The 21,513-nt window shown below is 41.8% G+C and overlaps 1 protein-coding gene across 1 annotated transcript in view; it reads left to right on the forward strand.

Moving 5' to 3' along the window:
- Positions 1–208: 208 nt before the first annotated feature.
- Positions 209–21,513, forward strand: part of LVRN (laeverin) — a 64,791-nt gene continuing 43,486 nt past the window's right edge. The window contains exons 1-3 of the mRNA XM_038551853.1: positions 209–1,053; positions 18,925–19,067; positions 20,954–21,093. Coding sequence (XP_038407781.1) covers positions 356–1,053; positions 18,925–19,067; positions 20,954–21,093 — 981 coding nt within the window. The 5' untranslated portion in view covers positions 209–355. The remainder of the gene's footprint in view (positions 1,054–18,924; positions 19,068–20,953; positions 21,094–21,513) is intronic.

The raw sequence follows: 21,513 nt of genomic DNA on the forward strand, positions 1-21,513 counted from the left end.
TGTCCAAGTTCGAGTCTGGCCCGACCGCCCCCTTCCCGTTCCCACTTGGAAGCCTCCTCTACGAGGGCTTTCCCTTTGGACCCAAAGGGGCGCGCGCTGCGGTGCGCGGGATCCGCCTCTTCCCCAGGCCCCGGCGGGGCGGGGATGGGTAGGCAGGGACCTGGATCTGATTAGCTGGGAGGGGAAGCCGTGGTCCCAAGCGCTCGCTCCTGTCTCCCGAGCTCCTCGAGGCAAGGAGGAGACAGGGAGGAGGGACGGCACAGAGGAAGAGCGGGGGTCCCATCACTCGCACCCCGGTCGAGGCTTGCTGCCGTCTGCCGGCGGCGCTCGGCTCGCGCTCGCCGGGGGCCCAGCCATGGGGCCCCCTTCCAGCTCCGGCTTCTACGTGAGCCGCGCGGTGGCCCTGCTGCTGGCGGGGCTGGCGGCCGCGCTCCTGCTGGCGCTGCTGGTGCTCGCCGCCCTGTACGGCCGCTGCGCGCGCCTCCCGCCGTCGGAGCTCCGCCACCGCGGGCGCCCGGACGCCGCGCCCTCCCCGACCCGCTCGCCGGGGCAGCCTCTGGCCACCGGGCAGACCCGCCCCAGTCGTGAGCCCGCGGGGACGGCCGCCCCGGGCACCTGGCGACCCCCGGGGCCCTGGGACCAGCTGCGCCTGCCGCCCTGGCTCGTGCCGCTGCACTACGAGCTGGAGCTGTGGCCCCGGCTGCGGCCAAACGAGTCCTGGGCTTCGACGTTGACCTTCACCGGCCGCGTGAACATCACGGTGCGCTGCACGGTGGCCACCGCGCGGCTGCTGCTGCACAGCCTCTTCCTGGACTGTGAGCGGGCGGAGGTGCGGGGTCCTCTCCCCTCCGGCGCGGAAGACCGCACGGTGGGCCGCGTGCCCGTGGACGACGTGTGGTTCGCCTCCGACATGCAGTACATGGTGCTGGAGCTCGGCGGGACCCTGCAGCCCGGCAGCCGCTATGAGCTGCAGCTCAGCTTCTCTAGCCTGGTGTACCAGGACCTCAGGGAGGGACTCTTCTTCAACGTCTACACGGACCAGGGCGAGCGCAGGTAAGGGCAGGCCGGCCGGGCCCCCGCTCTGGCTGAGAGTCCAGCCGCCTACCTGCGTCCAGGTGCGCGTCTCCTGCCCTTCCCCCAAAGCCCCCGTCACCCGCGACGCCCTCCTGTAGACGCAAAGGAGGGCGCCTCCTTCCTCCCTTCCCTTCAGAACCCCTGCTTGTGATCAAGGCGACAGACCGTCCGTGGTCCGTCCTCTGGCCACTTTTTAGCGCTGTCCCTGCCCATCCTCCAGTTTGTTGCTACCCTAGAAGTTCACCGCCGTCCCCAGAAAGCCCCCCTGCCCCGCCCCACCTTTGCCCTAATCCAAGGTTGCTTCACCAGCGGGAGCAATCCCTGGCTTGGTCCGCGGACCGGCAGGAGCGGTACGTCTGGGAATTCCTTGGAAATGCAAATTCCCCGCCCTGGACCAAAGGATCAGAACCTGAGTTTTAACAAGATCAGAGGGGGATTTCTGGGTGTTAAAGTTGGAAAGAAGCCCCGGGCTGTCGCACTCTTGCGCCCCCGCAGTTCCCTGCGTTCCCTCCGGAGCGTGCCCCAGCGCTCAGCTGGCTGCTCCGTCTCTTTCCTCGGCCCTAGCGCTCCGGAGCAGCTGTTCTTGCAACAAATAGACTCACGTCGGTGCTGTTCTCATATATATTTTTTTCTCCTTGCTGAAGTTCTCCAACACTTAAGGATCCCCTTTAACTCATCCCCTCCCATCCCCTGCCTGGAGTCTGGTTTTGGGGTGACCCGCAGCTTTCCCGACCCCTCCCCTCTGATACTAAGCAACTGCCCTGCCTAGTATCACCAGCCGGCGCTTTTGGGATTTCTTTCGCTGGGAAAAAAGTAAAAATTTAAAAAAACTAAATATAAATATAATAATAATAATAATAATAATAATAAATAGCGGTGAAAAGAAACCTCCCCCTCTGAGTTTGCAAGCTTACGTAGCATACATGTGTTCTCTTTACACTCATTTGGGATAATGTTTTCCACGCGGAGTGTTTCCAGCTCAGGAACTGCCTTTTTCCACGCTCTGTGACCATGTTACTGACCCACCTCAGGCGAGCGCCAGGGAAATACTTTATGTGAAAGATACCAAAAAGGTCTTTCTTCAAACTGGCGCTCTTTTTTGCATACACTGGTGGAGCATTTGCGGTTTACACAATTGGGTGTACTTTGCCTTTTATTATTAGAGACAATGTTCTCAAATGCAAAGAAACCTACTAAATTACCCTCCCACCCACACACACACACACTAAATCATCTCTGGCATTATTTTCAAAACTTCAAGGCTTTTAAAATAAGTTTAATAAGCTGCCTTAGTGGATGTGTAATCTGTAACTTTTGTTTAAGGACTATATGCTCTTTTTTTTCCTTTCAAAAATGCATCAATGCTTGAAAATATAGTTTTGAAAATTTTCTCATCAAGGTGATGTGTTACCAGACTGGAGGGCACTGGGAACGTTTTGCAATTACTGTGCGTGTGGTTTAGAGTGCAAGATTTTTCAGGAGGGGAAAAAAAAGGACACTGAATGCACATGGGGCGGTAGTTTCTGCTGTGGGTCAGTACATCTTCGACTGCTAACCCATCTCTTCCCTCTTAATGAGGCCGTAGCCTGGATAAACTGCCCTAGCAAATATGGGAAATGAAATTCCCTTTCCATTTTTCTGTTGTGTTGCCAACTCCAGTGGTAACTAGAAACCATATTTTGAGAACTTTAAAATTCAAACAAGCAGAAATCCTAATAAAGTCCCACAGATGTTCAGAGGCCAATGTAGTGTTCCAGACTTAGGACGTCTTTGCAGGAGCTGTTGCTTTGAAAGTGCTCTTCTGGGTCTCTGCTTGGGAAACCACAAGAGAAAGAAACCTCCCATTGAGCCTGACGCCAAGGTCACCAAGAATGTCACAAAATGACAAGTGTGGTGAAGCTGATTTTGAAAGCCCGACCAGGCCTGAGTTTGAGCTGTGTGACTTGAGTCAGGCCCTGCATGTCTCTGAGTTGATTCCTTCATTCAAGGAATAGACACAAGTGTCAACCTTTAGAGTGTTGTGAGAATTGATGAGAAATTAATGCACAAGCTGTGCAGTGGTCACTATCTCATTAGCTTGGTGTGTAATTGTCAGGAGCAGCCTCTTGCTATTGAAACACTGCACCTGCCACGTTCCTGGAAGATGTGAGCCTCAGGAGGAGATTCGCACCTGGGGAGAAGCTGCCTACAGATTTCACATTTTTCTTGCCCTGTCTCTGATGCCAGCGGCCAGCAGTTGGAACAGGTTTACGTCTCTTCTTTGGTGACCCCTTATCATGGTCTGGACAGGCTGAAGTTTTTAAATAATTTTACTCAACACTAAGGAAAAGAAGAAGAAGAAGAAGAAGAAGAAGAAGGAGGAGGAGGAGGAGGAGGAGGAGGAGGAGGAGGAAGAGGAAGAGGAAGAGGAAGAAAAGAAGAAGAAGAAGAAGAAGAAGAAGAAGAAGAAGAAGAAGAAGAAGAAGAAGAAGAAGAAGAAGAAGAAGAAGGAGAAGAAACTCATTCTAGAAAATACAAAAAGCATCCCTATCTCACACTTTTAAGGCTTTACAATTTTCTAGCTTCAGAGGTTGCTGGGGATGCTTCCTGTCTGTTCTCTGCCTTTCTCCACTTGGCTGGTACCATCACACTTCTGCCCTTCTGCCATATAGGAGACATTTACTGGATGCTTTAGATTGTGCTGCTGTGTGTCAGTGTCTGCTTCTCTCATTCCATGTGTAGAAAATTGAGGGCAAAATCCAAATGTTAATGTTCCTCAAAACAGTGTTTCGCAGACTTCATTCTCTGGCACATCAACCTGGAAGGTTTTGCCATATTCACATGCCTCTGGCTGTATTTTTTGCTAAAAAATATCGCTCAATTTAAACAAAAATATTAAGTAGGTTTGTTAAAAAGCGACTCTACATCATAAATGGGAAACCATTTGGAGCCCTGATGAGAGCTGAGAGTCATGATGCTGTACGGTCCAATACAATGGAAAAACGATGTTACTAAGTTCCCCTGTTAACGATGGTCTGCTGAAGGATCCGAAGGCTCTGAATCTAGGGCTACTGTCTCTTTGTTAAAAAGAGTAATTAGAATTAGATGTTGAAGATAAATAACACCAAACCAAGATTTGCTCTTGACTTTACCAGAATGATTAATAGAATTGGAAAAAAGACTATCTCATATGTGAGTCAGATCTACGTAATAGGGTGTCCAAGAGCTACCTCAAATCCCTCTCCCTCTATACTTGGGGAAATCCTGAATTAGAGTAGTGGTTCACAAATCTTTAATGTATATGAGAATCACCAGAGGAATTTATCAAAGTTTTGGGGGCACACCCTCAAAAATTGCAGATCAGTCCACTCGTGCTCATGGTAACATTAGTCATAATAGTCACAAGGTGGAAGCAATGCATGCTCACTGATGGATGAATGGATAAACAAAATGTGGTTTATACATACAAGGGAATATTATTCAGCCTTAAAAAGGAAGGATGTGTTCTGGGGCACCTCGGTGGCTCAGTCGGTTAAGTGGCCAGCTCTTAATCTCCACTCAGGTCTTGATCTCAGGGTTTTGAGTTTGAGCCCTAGATTGGGCTCCCTGCTGGGCATTGAGCCTATCTAAAAAAAAAAAAAAATAAGAAGATTCTGACACATGCTACAACATAGATGAACTCTGAGGAGACTGTATTTAACTACTTAACTACCACCTAGAGTAGTCAGATTCAGAAATAGAAAGTACAGTGCTGGTTGTTAGGAACTGGGGGAGTGGGAAGTCACTGATAAATGGGGACATTTTGTTGTTTCCAGTTTTCGTCTATTACAAATAAAGCTTTTGAGAGCAATTGTGTATGAGTGTTTGGTTGAACATGAGTTTTCATTTTTCTGGAATAAATGCCCAAGAGAGTAAGTGGTGGGTCATACAGTTGTTTCATGTTCTGTTTTTAAGAAACTGCTAACTTAAAAAAAAAAAAAAAGAAAAGAAAATGCTAACTTGTTTCCCAAAGCATCTGTACTAGTTTACATTCCCACCAACACTGTATCAATGATAGTTTCTCTGCATCTCAGGCACCATTTGCTTTTACCACTGTTTTCTTTTTTAGCTGTCATGATGAGCATATAGTGATATCTCATTGTGCTCTTCCTTTGCATTTTTCTGATCCATAGTCAGACATGTTATCCATTGTGCCACTGGCCCTCACTTAATTTGCATTTTTCTAGTGGCTAATGATGTTCAGCATCTTCTTATGCTTATTTGGCATCTGTATATCACCCTTGTTGAAATGTCTTCTCATGTCTTTTGCCCATTTTCCAGTTGAATTGTTCTTTTTGCCATTGAGTCCTGAGAGTTCATGATATATTCCAGATTGGAGTTTATTGAGACATATGGTTTACAAATAGGTTCTCCTAGTTTGTAGCTTGTTTTTTCATGCTTTTAATAAGGTCTTTCAGGGAGCAAAAATTTTGAATTTTAATAAAGTCCAATTTATCAATTATTTATTTAATTTTATTTTTTCCAATTTATCACATTTTTAAAATATTTTATTTATTTATTTGAGAGAAAGAGAGCACAAGCAGAGGAAGGGGCAGAGGGAGAGGGAGAAGCAGACTCCCTGCTGAGCAAGGAGGTCAATGTGGGACTCAAACCCAGGACTCTGGGATTCTGACCTGAGCTGAAGGCAGATGCTTAACCGACTTAGCCACCCAGGCACCCCAATTTCAATTTTTTAAATAGGCCATGCTTTTGGTATCATGTCTTGGAATTCTTTCTTAAAAAGACTATTTTAGAGTAGTTTTATGTTTAAAACCAAATTAGAGGGTGGTACAGAGATTTTCCAAATAGCCCCTGCACCTGCACATGTATGGCATCACCCATTATGGACATTGCTCACCAGAATGATACATTTTTTAAAATAGATTTTATTTATCTATTCATGAGAGACACAGAGACAGGTAGAGACACAGGCAGAGGGAGGAGCAGGCTCCCTGTGGGGAGCCTGATGTAGGACTCGATCTCAAGACCCCAGGATCACACCATGAGCCAAAGGCAGATGCTCAACCACTGAGCCACCCAGCACCTTGATACATGTTTTTAACCAAAGATGAACCTATATTGACACATCATGATTCCTCAAAGCCCATAGTTTACCTTAGGGCTCGCTCTTGGTGTTGTACATTCTACGTGTTTGGACAAATGTATAATGAGATACATCTATCATTCTACTATCATACAGAGTATTTTAACTGACCTAAAAATCCTGTTATTTGCCTATTCATCCCTGCCCCAGTCATTGATCTTCTTGTCTCTATAGTTTTGCCTTTTCTAGAATATCTTATATTTGGAATCCTACTATAGGTACATAGCCTTTTCAGATCTGGCTTCTTTAACTTGGTAATATGCATTTAAGATTCCTTCATGTCTTCTCATGTCTTGATCATTTCTTTTCAGCACTAAGTAATATTTCTTTGTCTGGGTGTACCCTAGTTTACTTATCTATTTTATTTTATTTTATTTATTTATTTTTTACTTATCTATTTACCTACTGAAAAACATCTTAGTTGCTTCCAAGTTTTGGCAATTATGAAAAAAGGTCTTCTAAATTCTTTGTGCAGATTCTGCATAGACATAAACTTGTGTAGACATAAACTTTTACTTCTTAGATAAAAGAAAAGCCTAATTGCTGAGTCATATGGTAAGAATATGCTTAGTTTTATAAGAAACCACGAAACTGTCTTTCAAAGTGGCTATACTATTTTGTATTCCCACCAACAATGTATGAGAGTGCCTGTTGCTCCACATCCTCACTAGCATTTGGTGTTGTCAGTGTTCTGGACTTTGGCCATTCTAATAGGTGTTCGGTGGTATCTTATTGTTGTTGTTGTTTTTTCCTTATTGTTGTTTTAATTTGCATTTCCCTGATGACATATGATGTGGAGCACTTTTTAATATCTGTATAATTGAATATATAGTATAATATACATAATATGTATTATATGTTAATATAATATTTATTATATATTATATATCATATAATACAGTATATATTATACATGTAAATATAATACCTGTATAATTGCCATCTGTATAATTTCTTTGGTGAGTTGTCTGTTGAGGTTTTGGCCTATCTTTCAGTTGAATTGCTTGTTTTCTTATTGCTGAGTTTTAAAAGTTCTTTGTATATTTTGGATATCAGATATGTCTTTTGCAAATATTTTCTCCCGGTCTGTGGCTTGTCTTCTCATTGTCTTTATACTATTTTTTACAGAGCAGAAGTTTTCAGGGTTTTTTGTTTGTTGGTTTCTTTTTTACATTTCTTTAAATTTAAATTCGATTTGCCAACATATAGTATAACACCCAGTGCTCATCCCATCAAGTGCCCTCCTCAGTACCTGTCACCCAGTTACCCCATCCCTCCACCCACCTTCCCTTCTGCAACCTTTTATTTCCCAGAGTTAGGAGTTAGGAGTCTCTTCCGTTTTTTGTTTTTGTTTTTAAAGATTTTATTTATTTATTCATGAGAGACATGGAGAGAGAGGCAGAGACACAGGCAGAGGGAGAAGCAGGCTTCCCACAGGGAGCCTGATGCGGAACTCAATTCCAGGACCCTGAGATCCCGTCCTGAGCCCAAGGCAGACACTCAACCACTGAGCCACCCAGGCATCCCAGAGGTTTTCAGTTTTAAAGAAGTCCACTTTATCAATTATTTCTGTCACGGATCATGCCTTTAGTGTAGTGTCTAAAAAGATATCACCATACTCAAGGTCATTGAAGTTTTCTCCTATGTTTTCCTGTAGGAATTTTATATTTTTGAGTTTTATATTTTAAAGTGACCTATTGTGAGTTTATTTGACCCATTATAAGTTACATTTTGTGAAGGGTATAAGGTTGGTGTCTAGATTCAATTTTTTTTCATGTGGATGTCTAGTAGTTCCAGCAATGTTTGTTGAAGAGACTATCATTACTCCATTGCATTGCCTTTTCTCCTCTGTCAAAATTCAGTTGACTGTATTTATATGGGTCTCTTTCTGGAATCTCTGTTCTGTTCCATTGATCCATTTGTCTATTCTTCACCAATATCACACTCTTTTGATTACCATAGTTTTACAGGAAGTCTTGAAGGCAAGTAGTATCAATCTTCCAAGTTTGTTCTTCTCTTTCAATATTGTGTAGGGTATTCTGGGTCTAGTTGTCTCTCCATATATAAACTTTTGCTTCTCCATATAAACTGGTTTGTTGATATCCACAAACTTAACTTGCTGGGATTTTTATTGGGATTGCATTGAATTTACAGACCAAGTTGGAAAGAACTGACATCTTGATAACATGACTCTACCTGTCCACAAACATGGAATATATCTCCATTTATTTAGTTGTCTTTAAAATTTCATTCATCAAAGCTGTCTACTTTTCTTCATATATATCTTGTACACATTTTGTTAGATCTATACTTAAGTATTTCATTTTGGGGGGTGCTAATATAAATGGTATTGTGTTTTTAATTTCAAATTTCACTTGTTAATTGTTGGCATGTAGGAAAACAATTGACTTTTCTATATTAGTCTTGTATAAATAAAACTTACTATAATTGTTTATTAGTTCCAGGAGTTTTTTGGTCAATTCTTTTGAATTTTCTACATAGACCATCATGTCATCTTGACTAAAGAGTGTTTTGTTTCTTTCTTCCCAATCTATACATCTTTTATTTCCTTCTCTTGACATACTACATTAGTAAGGACTTCCAGCATAATGTTAAAGAGGAATGGTGAGAGGGAACCTTCTTGCCTTGTATCTGACCTTAGTGGGAAAGTTTTCAGTTCTCATCATTAAGTATGAAGTTTAGCTGTAGATTTTTCATAATCTTTTTCAGGATAGAGAAGCTTCCCTCTATTCCTATTTTACTGAGAATTTTTATCATGAATAAATATTGGATTTTGGCAAATGCTTTTTCTGCATCTATTGATAAGATCATGTGATTTTTCTTATTTAGATGTGATGGATTACACTAATTAGTTTTCAGATGTTGAACCAGTCTTGTATATCTGAGATAAGCCCCACTTGCTTGTGGAGTACATTTCTTTTTATACATTGTTGAATTTGATGTGCTAATATTTTGTTGAGAATTTTTGCATCTGTGTTCATGAGGGATATTGGTCTATAGTTTTCTTGTTTTTGTAATGTCTTTGTCAGGTTTTGGTTTTGGGGTAATGCTGTCCTCACAGAATGTGTCAGGGATTATTTCCCCGCCTTTATCCTCTGAAAGAGATGGTAGAGAATTGGTATCTTTTGTTCCTTAAGTGTTTGGTAGAATTTACCAGTGAATCCACCTAGGTCTTGTGCTTTCCATTTTGGAAGGTTATTAACTATTGATTCAATTTTTAAAATAGAGGGTTATTCAGGTTGTGTCTTCTGGGTGTTCTGACAGATTATGTCTTTTAAGCAATTAGTGCATTTTATCTAGATTATCAAATTTGTGAACATAGACTAGTTCATAGTACTCCTTATTATCTTTTTAATGTTCATGGAATCTATACTGATGAATCCTCTTTCATTTCTGATCTTAGTTTTGATATGTTGAATTAATATTTATCATGTGCATTATTGTTTTCTATTTATTACCATTGTTCTTTGTTCCTATTTTTGTCTTCTCCTTTTATGCCTTTCTCACTATGTTCTGCCAATCTGTGAATATAGAACGTATGTACATTTATTTAGATCTTTGATTTGTTTCATCAGCATTTTGTTGTTTTTACCATACAAGTCCTATACTCTACCAATAGATAGAGTGCTTTGGATTTCCTGGTCCAAGGTCAAGTTGGGAAATTCAAACCAAATCTAACCCATTAGCATTTAATTTTATTTGAGCAATTGTAAATGGTTTTGTATTTTTAATTTTAATTTTCATGTATTTGTTGCTACTATCTAGAAATACTGAATTTTATATGTTTATCTTGTAACCCATGACTTGCTCATCTCACTTACTAGATCTAGGAATTTTTTTGTAGATTCCTTGGACTATTATAAACAAAGCTTCTATAAATATTCATGTATAAGTCTGTGTATTAATTCTTTGTATGAATTCATTTCTCTTAAGTAAACAACTAGAGGAGTGGGATGGTTAGAAAATCTAGAAAGTAAGTGTTTAATTTCCTAAGAAATTATAAAATTGTTTTCCAAATATTTTGAGGATTTGATATTTTCATCGATATTATTGGAGAATTCTAGTTGTTTATTCTCAGCAACATTTGGTATTACTGCTAGGCTTTTTCATTTTAACCATTCTAATAGACGATTCTCATTGCAGTTTTAATTCATATTTTCCTAATGACTAATATTGTGCATCATTTCCTATACTTACTTGCCATCCATGCATCTTAGTGAAGCATCTGTTAAAACTCTTTTGCCCATTTTTGTTGTTTGTTCATTTTCTTATTGTTGAATTTTCTACGTAAGTGATCATACTGTTTCAGATAAAGACAGTTTTACTTTGTTACTTTAGGTGCCTTTTCTTTCTTTTCTTTGCTTTACATCCATGTCTACACCCTCTATTACAGTGTTGGATAAAAGTGGTTAAGTACAGATATCCTTGTTTGTTCCTTAAAGTGAAAGCTTTCAGTCTTGCACTGTTAATTATGATTTTTTTCCTGTCGTTTTTCTTCTTCTTCTTCTTCTTCCTCTTCTTCCTCTTCCTCCCTCCTTTTTCTCTTCTTCCTCCCCAACTCCTCCTTTTCCTCCTTCTCCACCCTTTTGTAGATTGAGGAAGTTACCTTCTGATTTCTAATTTTCTGAGAATTTTTATCAGATTGGATGCCAGATTTTGCCAAATGCTTTTTCTGCATCTATTGAGATGATCGTGTGGTTTTTCTTTTTTAGTCTATTACTATGGTCAATTACATTGATTGATTTTCTAATGATAAATTAACATTGTATTTGGAAGATAAATCCCACTTGATGTATTATCCTTTTTTGTGTTTGTTGCATTTGATATACTAAAATTTTGTTTTTAACTTTTGTATTCATGTTCATGGGTTTTCTTTTTCTTTGTCTTGTTTTGGTATCAGAGTAACACTGGCTTCAAATGATAAATTTAGAAGTTTTTATTTTTTTAAGTTTTTGGAAAAATGTATATGGAATTGGCATTAATTCTTCCTTAAATTCTTGGTTGACTTTCACTAATGAAGCGATGTGGGGCTGGAGGTTTTTTTTTTTTTTTGTGAGATGTTTTTTAACTATAATTAAATTTCTTTAATGAATAAAGGGCTATTTTGGTTATCTATTTCTTCATGAGCAAGTTTTAGTAGTTTTGGTCTTTCAAGGAATTTGCCCATTTAATCCAAGTTGTCAAATTTAAGTATAATTAGTGTTTTTCAAAATATTTCTTTATTATTATTTTAATATCTATAGAAACTGTTGTGATATCACCTCTCTCATTCCTGACATTGATCATTTGTATCTTCTCTCTTTTGAGAGCTTAAGCCCTGGTTTTTATATCATCTCTGCCACTTACTATCTAGCCAGTTGCATATACTCTAGAGTCTTCAGGTTTTTTTAAGTTAAAAGGGTGAGGTTCTCCAAAATATCTTCCATTTTTGATAGACAATAAGTGTGATCAGTCTACCTTGAGATTTGCCTACATTATTAATCTTCTTGTAGAACCAATTTTTTGTTTCTGATCTTCTCTATTGTTTTTCACTTCAATGCTTTATGTATTATTCTTTATTATTTCCTTTCTTTTTTTTCTACTTTCTTTTTTGAAGATGTATTTATTTATTTTAGAGAGAGAGTACATGCAGGATGGGGAGGGGCAGAGAGAGAGGGAGAGAAAGAATGACAAGCAGATTTCATTGCTGAGTGCAGAGCACAGTGATCTCACAACCCTGAGATCATGACTTAAGCCAAAATCAAGAGTCAGATGCTAAACCAACAGCCACCCAGGTGTGCCTCTTTTTCTTTTTCTATTTTCTCCAGGCAGGCACAAGGTGATTGATTTAAGATATTTTTTTCTTCTCTAACATAAGTGCTTAGTGGTATAAACTTTCAAATAATGTCATATTGTTTTTAAATTTTTCATTCAGTTCAACATACTTCACAATTTCCTTTTTGACTTCTTCTTTGACTTATAGGTTATTTAGAACTTCGCTATTTGATTTCCAAATATTTGGGCATTTCTCATTTTTTTATTGAATGCCTCATATTTCAAAGTTTATGTTGCTGAATGCTATATTTTGTTACATTGCTTTAATGAACGCTGGTCTTCTCTGGGTAGGTACATAAGCTATTTGGTGACCTTCTCGATTCTTGTTTGATCTCCCATGGCTTGTGTTTAAGTTCCTTGAGAGAGGATCAAAAGTTGCCTTTACTCTAGGGCTACATTAGCCCATTGCTCAGGCATTACCTTCCTGGTGTCTTTTAAAAATTCCATTTATTCTGGAGATTCCTTTTTCTTTCTTTCTTTCTTTCTTTTTTCTTTTTCTTTTTTTTTTTTTTTAAAGATTTTATTTATTTATTCATGAGAGACACAGAGAGAGACAAAGAGAGGTAGAGACACAGGCAGAGGGAGAAGCAGGCTCTATGCAGGGAGCCTGACGCAGGCCTCAATCCTCGGTCTCTAGGATCACGCCCTGGGCAGAAGGCGGCACTAAACCACTGAGCCACCCAGGCTGCCCTCTTCTGGAGATTTCTATACTTTGGCTTGGGGGAATTTGAACAACTCCCAGCACTGTGTGAGCTCTAGGAATTGTTCAGCTCTCCTTTCCGTGGTAGCTGTTCTTTCCTTCCCCCACAGCATTTCTTTGCTTGACCTCCTAAAGTGCAGATTAATATTTGAACAAAGACTCAGCAGCAGGGGCAGGGTTGGGGAGGGGAGTGGATTCTATGCAGATTTCTGGATTTCTACCCTGCAGATTTTAGCTATCTAGATCTCCCTGGGCATCAGTCATAGTCTCCTCAACTCACTGAGACCACTGAACTCAGTTTCTGTTCCCTCCACCTGAGCTACAGTTGAGAAATTGCTTCCAGGTAAACAGGGTGCTTGTAGAGTTCACCTCATTTGTTCTCTTCTCTTGGGAATCACAGCCCTGTGCTTCCTGTTATCTAATGTCTGGAGACAGCTGTTCCATATATTTTATAAGGGTTTTTAGTTGTTTCCAACAGAAGGCTAATGCTAGCCTATGTTACTCCATCAGGGTAGAAAATAGAAGTCATCTCTAGATTTGGAAATGTTATTAATTATAAAGTTAATCCTCAGTCTTCTTCATGATATCTTAGTTGGCTTATGGTTTTTATTACATTATATTCCACAAAGCACATAAAAAGACCCCAGGAAAGGTAGCTGGAAAGGACCACAGGCTGGAGCGCTGAAGCCCTGGTTCTGGTACTACCTCGGTCACTTACCTGTTTTCTAACCAGTTGTATAAATTCCCAGGGCATTAGCTTTCACCTCTATAAATTAAGATGGTGGGACTCTCCATTTTTCTTCTACTTTTGAAAGTCAATGAAAGAATGTATAATCCCATTCTTGTTCACAGTGTCCTTTAGGAATATGTCCTGCTTTTCTGATCATGCCATGTCCTTTATAAAATATAAGACAGAAAAGGGAGGTCTTCAGAGAAATGAGAATAGGATAATCAAAGGATGAGGGTGGCTAGTGTGAAATGGCTGGAAAAAATTAGGATCTTTGTCTGAGACAAATTAAGGGGAGATCAGTATGCTCAAAATCAATCGCTGTGTGCAGGTGTAGTAAGAGTGAACAGAGAATTGCAAAGGACTTCCTTCCATTTGCTGTTTATGCTAGGAATTCTGGCACAATCCTCAGAGTATGACACACAAGAGAGAAATTTGAGCAATATTAGGAAAGAATTTAGAAATATCAAAACAAAGTCAGTGACCTCAAATGCCAAGTACATGATGTCATTGGTGTCACAGAGAAAACAGGCCATTTCATTATCCTATAGGGGTGTCAAACCCATATGTTTCATGTGGCTGAGCCATCTTCTCTAGGGGGTGGTCTTGCTCATCAAAGATTTCGATCCCGTATCTTTTGAAAACAAGTGTACTAGCCTATTGAAAAAGCACACCTCATAGTTGAGTAAAAGTGCAACTGCGTTTCTTCCACTGTCCTTCCACAATTTAGTTTCTGAGATCATCTTTCCTGCTCCTGCATAAATACTCTAGCAGCCCATAATTTACTGCTCATTCTTAGGTGACAGATGATCTATGTCCACTAAGTCACAAACACTGTCCTGATGCAAAAATTAGAGAATCCAGTCCTGTGTCATGCTAAAAGCCTTGAACTTAATTGCTGTTAAATCTCCCTAGTTCTTCCTGCAAGCTCACTTCCCCAAGCTGGGTGAGCTTCAGGTTAGCAGCCTGCAGCAAGGGAAAGGACAGTGGTGCTTCCATTTGTCCACCTCATGGTTCTAGTCAACATCCCCCTTCCACCTTGAGAGCTGCTATCACACCCCCACCAGGTCCGGCGGGGCTAGGGGAGACAGGGAGAGGTGCCACGTAGGGCAGCTCTTGCCTAAGCCACTGCTCTTGCCATTTTTCCCTTGAGATGTCATTTTCTCACTGCTTCTCTTTCTCTTACAATTTCCTTGACCCTGCAAGCCTGCTTCCTCTATGTCTCTGTTCCAATGGTTGTTAGTGACTCCTTCTTCAGCCCCCGGACATGCAGTAGACCATCTGCAGCTTCCTGCAGGTGGCCCTCTTGGACAGAACCCAAATCAGTCCCCATATGGCTCACTATGTGCCTCGGGGCCCACAGCTCGTCCAAGGAACACTCGTACATCCCTGACCTAGGGCTGCTGTGGGTCCCAAGGCTGTAGCACTCTTCCTCTGATACTGCTCTGAAGCCATCAGCTCTCCTGCCTTTCAGATTCCTACCTGGTAGGAATTAGACTCCCACCAGTGTCAATTGCAGCTTCCTCAACAGGAAGCTGGGTACCAGCCTCTAAGTCTCTCAGTCTCAGGATAATACTTCTGCTCTCAGACGGATCTTCACCCCCTCTGGCTCACCCTGGTCAGGGGTTGCCCTCCTTCCAGCACCCCTGAGATCAGGGAGCTTCGCTAAACTACACCACTCCCCTCTGAGATATCCCTCTTCTCATCTCCATTCCCTGACCTTCCTTCCATATATCATTTTTTTAAAAGATTTTATTTATTTGAGAGAAAGAGAGAGAGAGAGAGAAAGGGTGAGCACAAGCAGAGGGGGAAGGGAGAGAGGGAAAGGAAGAAGCAGACTCCCTGCTGATCAGGAAGCCAGACACTAAAGGGGGGAAAGGGGTGGATCCTAGTACCCTGGGATCATGACCTGAGCTGAAGGCAGACGCTTAACCAACTGAGCCACTCAGGCGCCCCTATTCATATATCTCTTGTTGGAGATGAAAAGTCTGCAGGTTCTTGAGACCATCTACTTCGAAAATCTTCATAACATGGTTTGGCACCTTTCTCTGAAATTGTACATCTATTGTGTTTTGTTGCTTGGTGGAAACTTCAGTTTTAAGATCCTATTACACAAGTAATAAACAAACATGATTCATAGACCAAGCCTTGAACCACAGACCAGTGGTGTAACATCCATTTTTACTAAACATTTTGATTTCTGAGTGTGTCATGTAAAAACAACTTGAGGGGACAACTTTCAGGTCTTACTTAACCCTTGGCCAGTTGTGTTATTCAGCACTTGTTAGCAAGAGCTGTAGGCATACGGAGTTCATACAGTAATTCGGGATGCAATAACTTAGTGAGGGGATATTTTTTATGTGGCAGGAGATGGATCCCCAAGGACATCACATGGCCTTGGCCCCTCAGGCCTCTTCTGGCACAAAAATGTGGCAAGTCTATGATCATCTGGCTGTACAAGAGGGCAGGAAAGTGGCTTTGCAATACTGAGCCACTACGAGACATATTCTCCCAAATTAACTCCCTCACCAGCTGACTGCTCTAAACCCAGACTTCACAGGCACCATAATAGTATGTTTCAGTGAGGTTTGAGGGGAGGAGAGGGTTCTATTTTCTGAGGTCAGAATAGCCTTACAGGGTTGCTTGAGTCCAAAGCCGAGAGAGAAGGGAAATAAGTACCAGCCTTCAGTTCCCAGATGTGGCATAACCAGATCGTGTGTGCTGCTGGCTGGCCCTGACCTTGGTAGTTAAGACTGTGAGCCAGGAAGGCTGTGTGTTATAGAGATTTTTCCCTTTTTGTTTGTTTGTATAAAACCAGGGAGGGAAATAGTTGAGTAAAATCCAAGAGTTTCTTTTATTTCACTTCTCTAGGGGCCTGAATCATGGCCTGGGAAGGCACTTGCTTGATATTTGGTTTGTTAAAGTGGTGACTCTGAGCTGGTGTCTCTGAGCCTTTTTGAAACTGTAGCCACCACCCCACTTCTTTTTAATTTAAAATCAATTAGTTAACACATAGCGTGTTCTTCATTTCAGAGGTAGAGTAGCCCCTTTTGATGAGCATAAAACTTTCCCACTTCCCTGAAAAGTCTGATTTTCTCTCCTTCTCACCTTGCAGTGTCCTTGAGATTCATATGCTTTGTGAAGTCGTGGCAGTGGAGATGTTCCCAACTTTACTTTCAATAGTTTCTATGACAGACACGATAGCGATGGGGTGGCTTTCCAAATATGTAAGCATGTTTTATAAGACTGGATGTGCTTTTTCACTCTGCGTTATACTCTTTCATGCTAATATATTACCATTTGTACAGCATGTCCTACAATTTCAGAGGTCTCACGGACCTCGTGGAGGCCAAGCATGAGCTTCCGAAGGGCTGTTTCTCCTAATCCTAGACAATTCAGTCTAGGTGGCCCCTTTTTCCATTCTGTTGGATGTCTTTATCCCTTTTAGAATTAGTTTTGGATGTTTAAGTGGACTTGGAAATCATCTGGTCCCATCCCTGTATTTTATAGGAATGGATATCCAGAGAGTTTCAGGAAACCTTCCCCAGTGACATCACTGTGTTAACACAGCAGATCCTGAGCAAAAACACAGGTCGTGAATTCCCTGCTCAGTATTCTTTCCAATGTATTGTCAATTATTTGACTCCTCTCTATTTTATCACTGTTCTTTTAAAGACAGAAACCAATACTATAAAACAAATGCCAGTGCAACAGATATTGTAAAAATACTCCGTATTCTCTTAAATATATTAAATCAAGCTGCCTTTATTTTATAGTACCTCCAAAGCTGAGAAAATACTTACTCAACTGCCACGAACCCATGTTTTTGCCAAATATTATAAATGGTATTGAAGAGAAAAGATGTAACCCCTAACTCCTGGTAGTTTGAACTTTATTAGGAAGACAAATGTGGTTTGTATGCAGCGTGTGGTCAACTGCGATCTCTGAGACATGTCTAAATGCATCCGTAATTGGTGATGTTCCAACCCTCAACCCCTACCCTGGAACTTACCCCTCCTTGAATTCTTCTACAGTTCATCCCTACGAAGAGCAATCTGCAGGAGTTAAAGGAATATAGGAAAATTCAAAGGTTGTTTATTGATAAATTTGGTTACTAATAATGGGAAAGTTCAAGTAGCAATAAAAGGTTGATTAAGTGCCATTACTCTCTGAGTGAGGAATCTGAGGCTCAGCAAGAACATGTGACCTGGTTAGGATTGCTCAGTTAGCAGGAGATGGAGCACAGTCTTGCAGCCAAGGTGGCTGAGGTCAGAGTTCATGAGCTGCCTTCCAGTCCGTGCATCTGAGAGCAAAGTTAAGTGGGAAGAAGCATATAGGGCAAAACCGGCCTGTTGAGAATGACAGTTTTGTCACAGCAAGGTTATGAACACATCAGGTTGGCTTTTGAGCATGCGGATGGCTGTGTGTGGATTTTCGTGAGAGTGGGGATCCTACCATGATGGAGGAGGAATCCCAGGGGTGGGATCCCAGAGGTGGGTGATGGTAATGGAGGGGCCATACTCCCTCACATCCTGTTCACTTCCCCGGCAATTTATCTAAGAGCTGGGCCTGAACCAAGAGTAAATGCATCAGGGATGCTAGGTCTCAGGACTTTAGGGGAACAAAAAGAATTAGCATCCACAATTGTCATCCTAAAACAGGGTCCCAGGTCTCCAACTCTTAATGAGACCACAGGTTTATTTTGAAAAGAAAGTTGTTAGTTAGGACCCACTTCCTGTCAGATTTAGGCTGTGTTTACAGAGGATAAACCTGATAATCTCCTTGTTTGCCCAGGGCACTCTTGTCTCTAAACTTTTCCCCATAAATCACCAGTGCACCATGGGATAATGTCACTTTTTGTGTTTTTCCATGGAGATGGAGGGAGAAGCAATAGCGATTTGATAAATCTACCCATGTGTAAATAAAAGTTGTTCGGTTTATTTGGCATGAACCTAGATGGTTTACCACCACCACCCGCCAAGTGTGTAGAATAAAACTTTTTCTAAGTTTTCAACCAGGAAGAAGAGGGAACATGTGAGAAAAAGCCATTATTCAGCAGACATTGCTTGCAGTTCAGTGGAGGATGAAAGAAATAATCCATTCCCCAAAAAGTAATCCTAGTTCAAAAAATACTTGGTTCACAAAAGCCTGTTATTGCATATTTGCTATATTTGTTCCTCTTTTGTTTGCAGAAGGTTTTAAAGGCATATGATGTAATGAAGTAAATAGTATTTTGTGGTCAAAAATTAAATGGGTCTTTTGTATTTAAGGTCTTACAAGAATCCCAAGGTGTGGTGAGAATTGGAATGTGTGTGTTTTAACTGGAAGGGCAGTGAGAGAGATGAGGGGAAGTACTCTAGCTCCTTCCTGAATGTAATTATAAGCCATCATCTCAATATTTTTTTTTTGTTTCCACCAATTTGAAATAAAAATAAATCGATTTTTTTCCCCAAAAATGTATTGCAGGGTCCTGTTAGCATCTCAGATGGAACCAACATTTGCCAGAAGTGTTTTTCCTTGTTTTGATGAGCCAGCTCTAAAGGCAACTTTTAATATTACAATTATTCATCATCCAAGCTATGTGGCCCTTTCTAATATGCCAAAACTAGGTAAGTAATATTTCCTGTCAACATATATATGTGTATATTAATTATACGCATGTGCGCATATGCGTATATATTTAGCTCTGTGATAGCTTTGATATTAATAGCTTTTCTAGGCAATGAGTTGGCAATATATTTTAATTAGAGAGAACAGTCACATGGGGTCTGTATCAGCACCAGCATCTCGGAGATGGCAAATCCTGATTCTTTTTGCATTGGAAGCCGGGGACATCACGTTGTTCTTATCCCTTGGCAGCCTGTCTGTCCACTAGTTTGGCCTTCACTATTGATCATTAGTGATAACAAACTAGCAGACCTAGTCTGGATCTGGTGGACAGATGTGTTTCATTTGGTTCACATGATTTTTTTTTCCCTTTTGATTGAGCTTACAAAAATCCAGAGATTTCTCATAAAAATCACGATTTTTATTTCCTTGTAAACTTAGAAGATCTAACAACACGGGGCATGCAGCTCCTTCGTGACTGCAGTAGTTACAGTCATTATAGGGTGCCCCCTGCAGACATCTCCCCACCCACCCACCCCACCACCTGGGTCTGCTGTGGTCCCCACCACTCCCTGTTAATATATGCCAGTCCAATTCACGTCAAATACCTAGCCTTCAGCTTTAAAGACCTAGCCTGCCTCCCCTGAAGACTTCACTAAAACCTGACAGTGGCTAAATTGCACTTCCTTGACCTACTATGGGCCTGGGAGGCTCTAGATGAGGTTGTGAGAGGTGGACTGGTCCAGGAAACAGTAGCAGGAGATGGAAAAGAGAAGAGGTGGGTTGTGGGCCTCAGAGTGCCCATGGATTTGACCCTCCATCAGTTATTATTCAAGATACTGATTCCAAGCAAAGATGCTGTCCTTAGATCTTCCTAATGCTGTTTGTTTGTTTTTAACTGAAGTATAGCTGACATTCAAGATTATGTTAGTTTCAGATGTACGTCATAGTGATTCGACAATTATGTAACATCACATAGTGCTCACCGTGATAAGTGTGGTCACCATCTGTCACCATATGAAGTTAAGTTAAATCTTTTTTAAAAAAAGATTTTATTTATTATTTGATAGAGAAAGAGCACAAATGGGGGGTTGAGTAGGGAAAGGGCAGAGGGAGAATGAGAAGCAGGCTCCCCACTGAGCAGGGAGCTGGCTGTGGGACTCAATCCCAGGACCCTGGGATCATGACCTGAGCTGAAGACAGATGCTTAACTGACTGAGCCACCCAGGCACCCCCCAAATTAAGACTCTTAATGACAGTCTTCTCTATGCCATACATGCTATCCCCATGGCATTGATTTTTTTTTAAGATTATTTATTTAGAGAGAGAGAGCACGCTCGCAGGGAGAGGGACAGGGTGGGGGCAGAGAGAGAATCTCAAGCAGGCTCCCTGCTGAGCACAGAGCCCAAGGTGGGGCTGGATCCCACAACCCTGAGATCATGACCTGAGCTTCAACCAAGAGTCAGACACTCAATGGACTGAGGTACCTAGGCGCCCCTGCATGGCATTGATTTTATAACGAGGAGTTTGCAGCTGTTAATCTCTTTCACATCTCTTGCCCACCCTCCTGGCCCCCTCCCCACTGGCAACTACCATTTTATTCTCTGCATTTATGCATCTGTTTCCAGTTTCTTTCTTTATTTGTTTTGTTCATGTGTTTTGCCTTTTCGATTTCACCCATCAGTGAAATCATATGGTAGCCATCTTTCTCTGACTTATTTCATTTAATGTGGTTTTGATAAGTTGGAGATAGAGAAATCCAAACTGGGAAACTCTAGGGGCTGGCTGGGAGGAAGTAGCTGGGTGACAGTTGCCCTGACACGTCACTTTAAAGGTAGCTATTCCTGCTTTGGTTTACAGTGATTTGGACTAACACCAATTTCTGTAGGTCAGTCTACCAAGAGAGATGTGAATGGAAGCATGTGGACCATTACCACCTTTTCCACCACGCCCCCCATGCCAACTTACTTAGTGGCGTTTGCCATATGCGACTATGATCATGTCGACAGAACCGAAAGGGGCAAGCAGGTGAGTGAGGAAGACTGTCCATAGCCTCTGTATGAGCTGCAGATGCATCATCCATTCTTGCCACATCCAGGGCTTAGGCCTATGGATCCCATCGTCACCTCCTGGTGGCCCCTTTGACTTTTCCAAGCCCGTTGACCCTCTCAGTGTGGCTTTGCAGATGGGACACCACCATTCTACCCACAGCTCTGTGGAGGGGCTTCTGTGGCAAGGCTGCACCCAATGCGGACTTGGAGCACCTCTTCATGGGCTCTTGCCACCTTTCAGGTGATGAGGGAAGAGGAAAAGCTCCCACACTAGTGCCTCAGAGCTCAGGTGTGCCTGTTGTTTAGCCCACGATGTGAACACAGCCTTGAAGCGAGGGTGACAGTCGACGTGTCCAGTGCCCAGTACAGCCCACCAGCATGGACACCAGCTAGGAGC

This window comes from Canis lupus, chromosome 11 (assembly GCF_011100685.1).
Source record: "Canis lupus familiaris isolate Mischka breed German Shepherd chromosome 11, alternate assembly UU_Cfam_GSD_1.0, whole genome shotgun sequence".
NCBI lineage: Eukaryota > Metazoa > Chordata > Mammalia > Carnivora > Canidae > Canis > Canis lupus.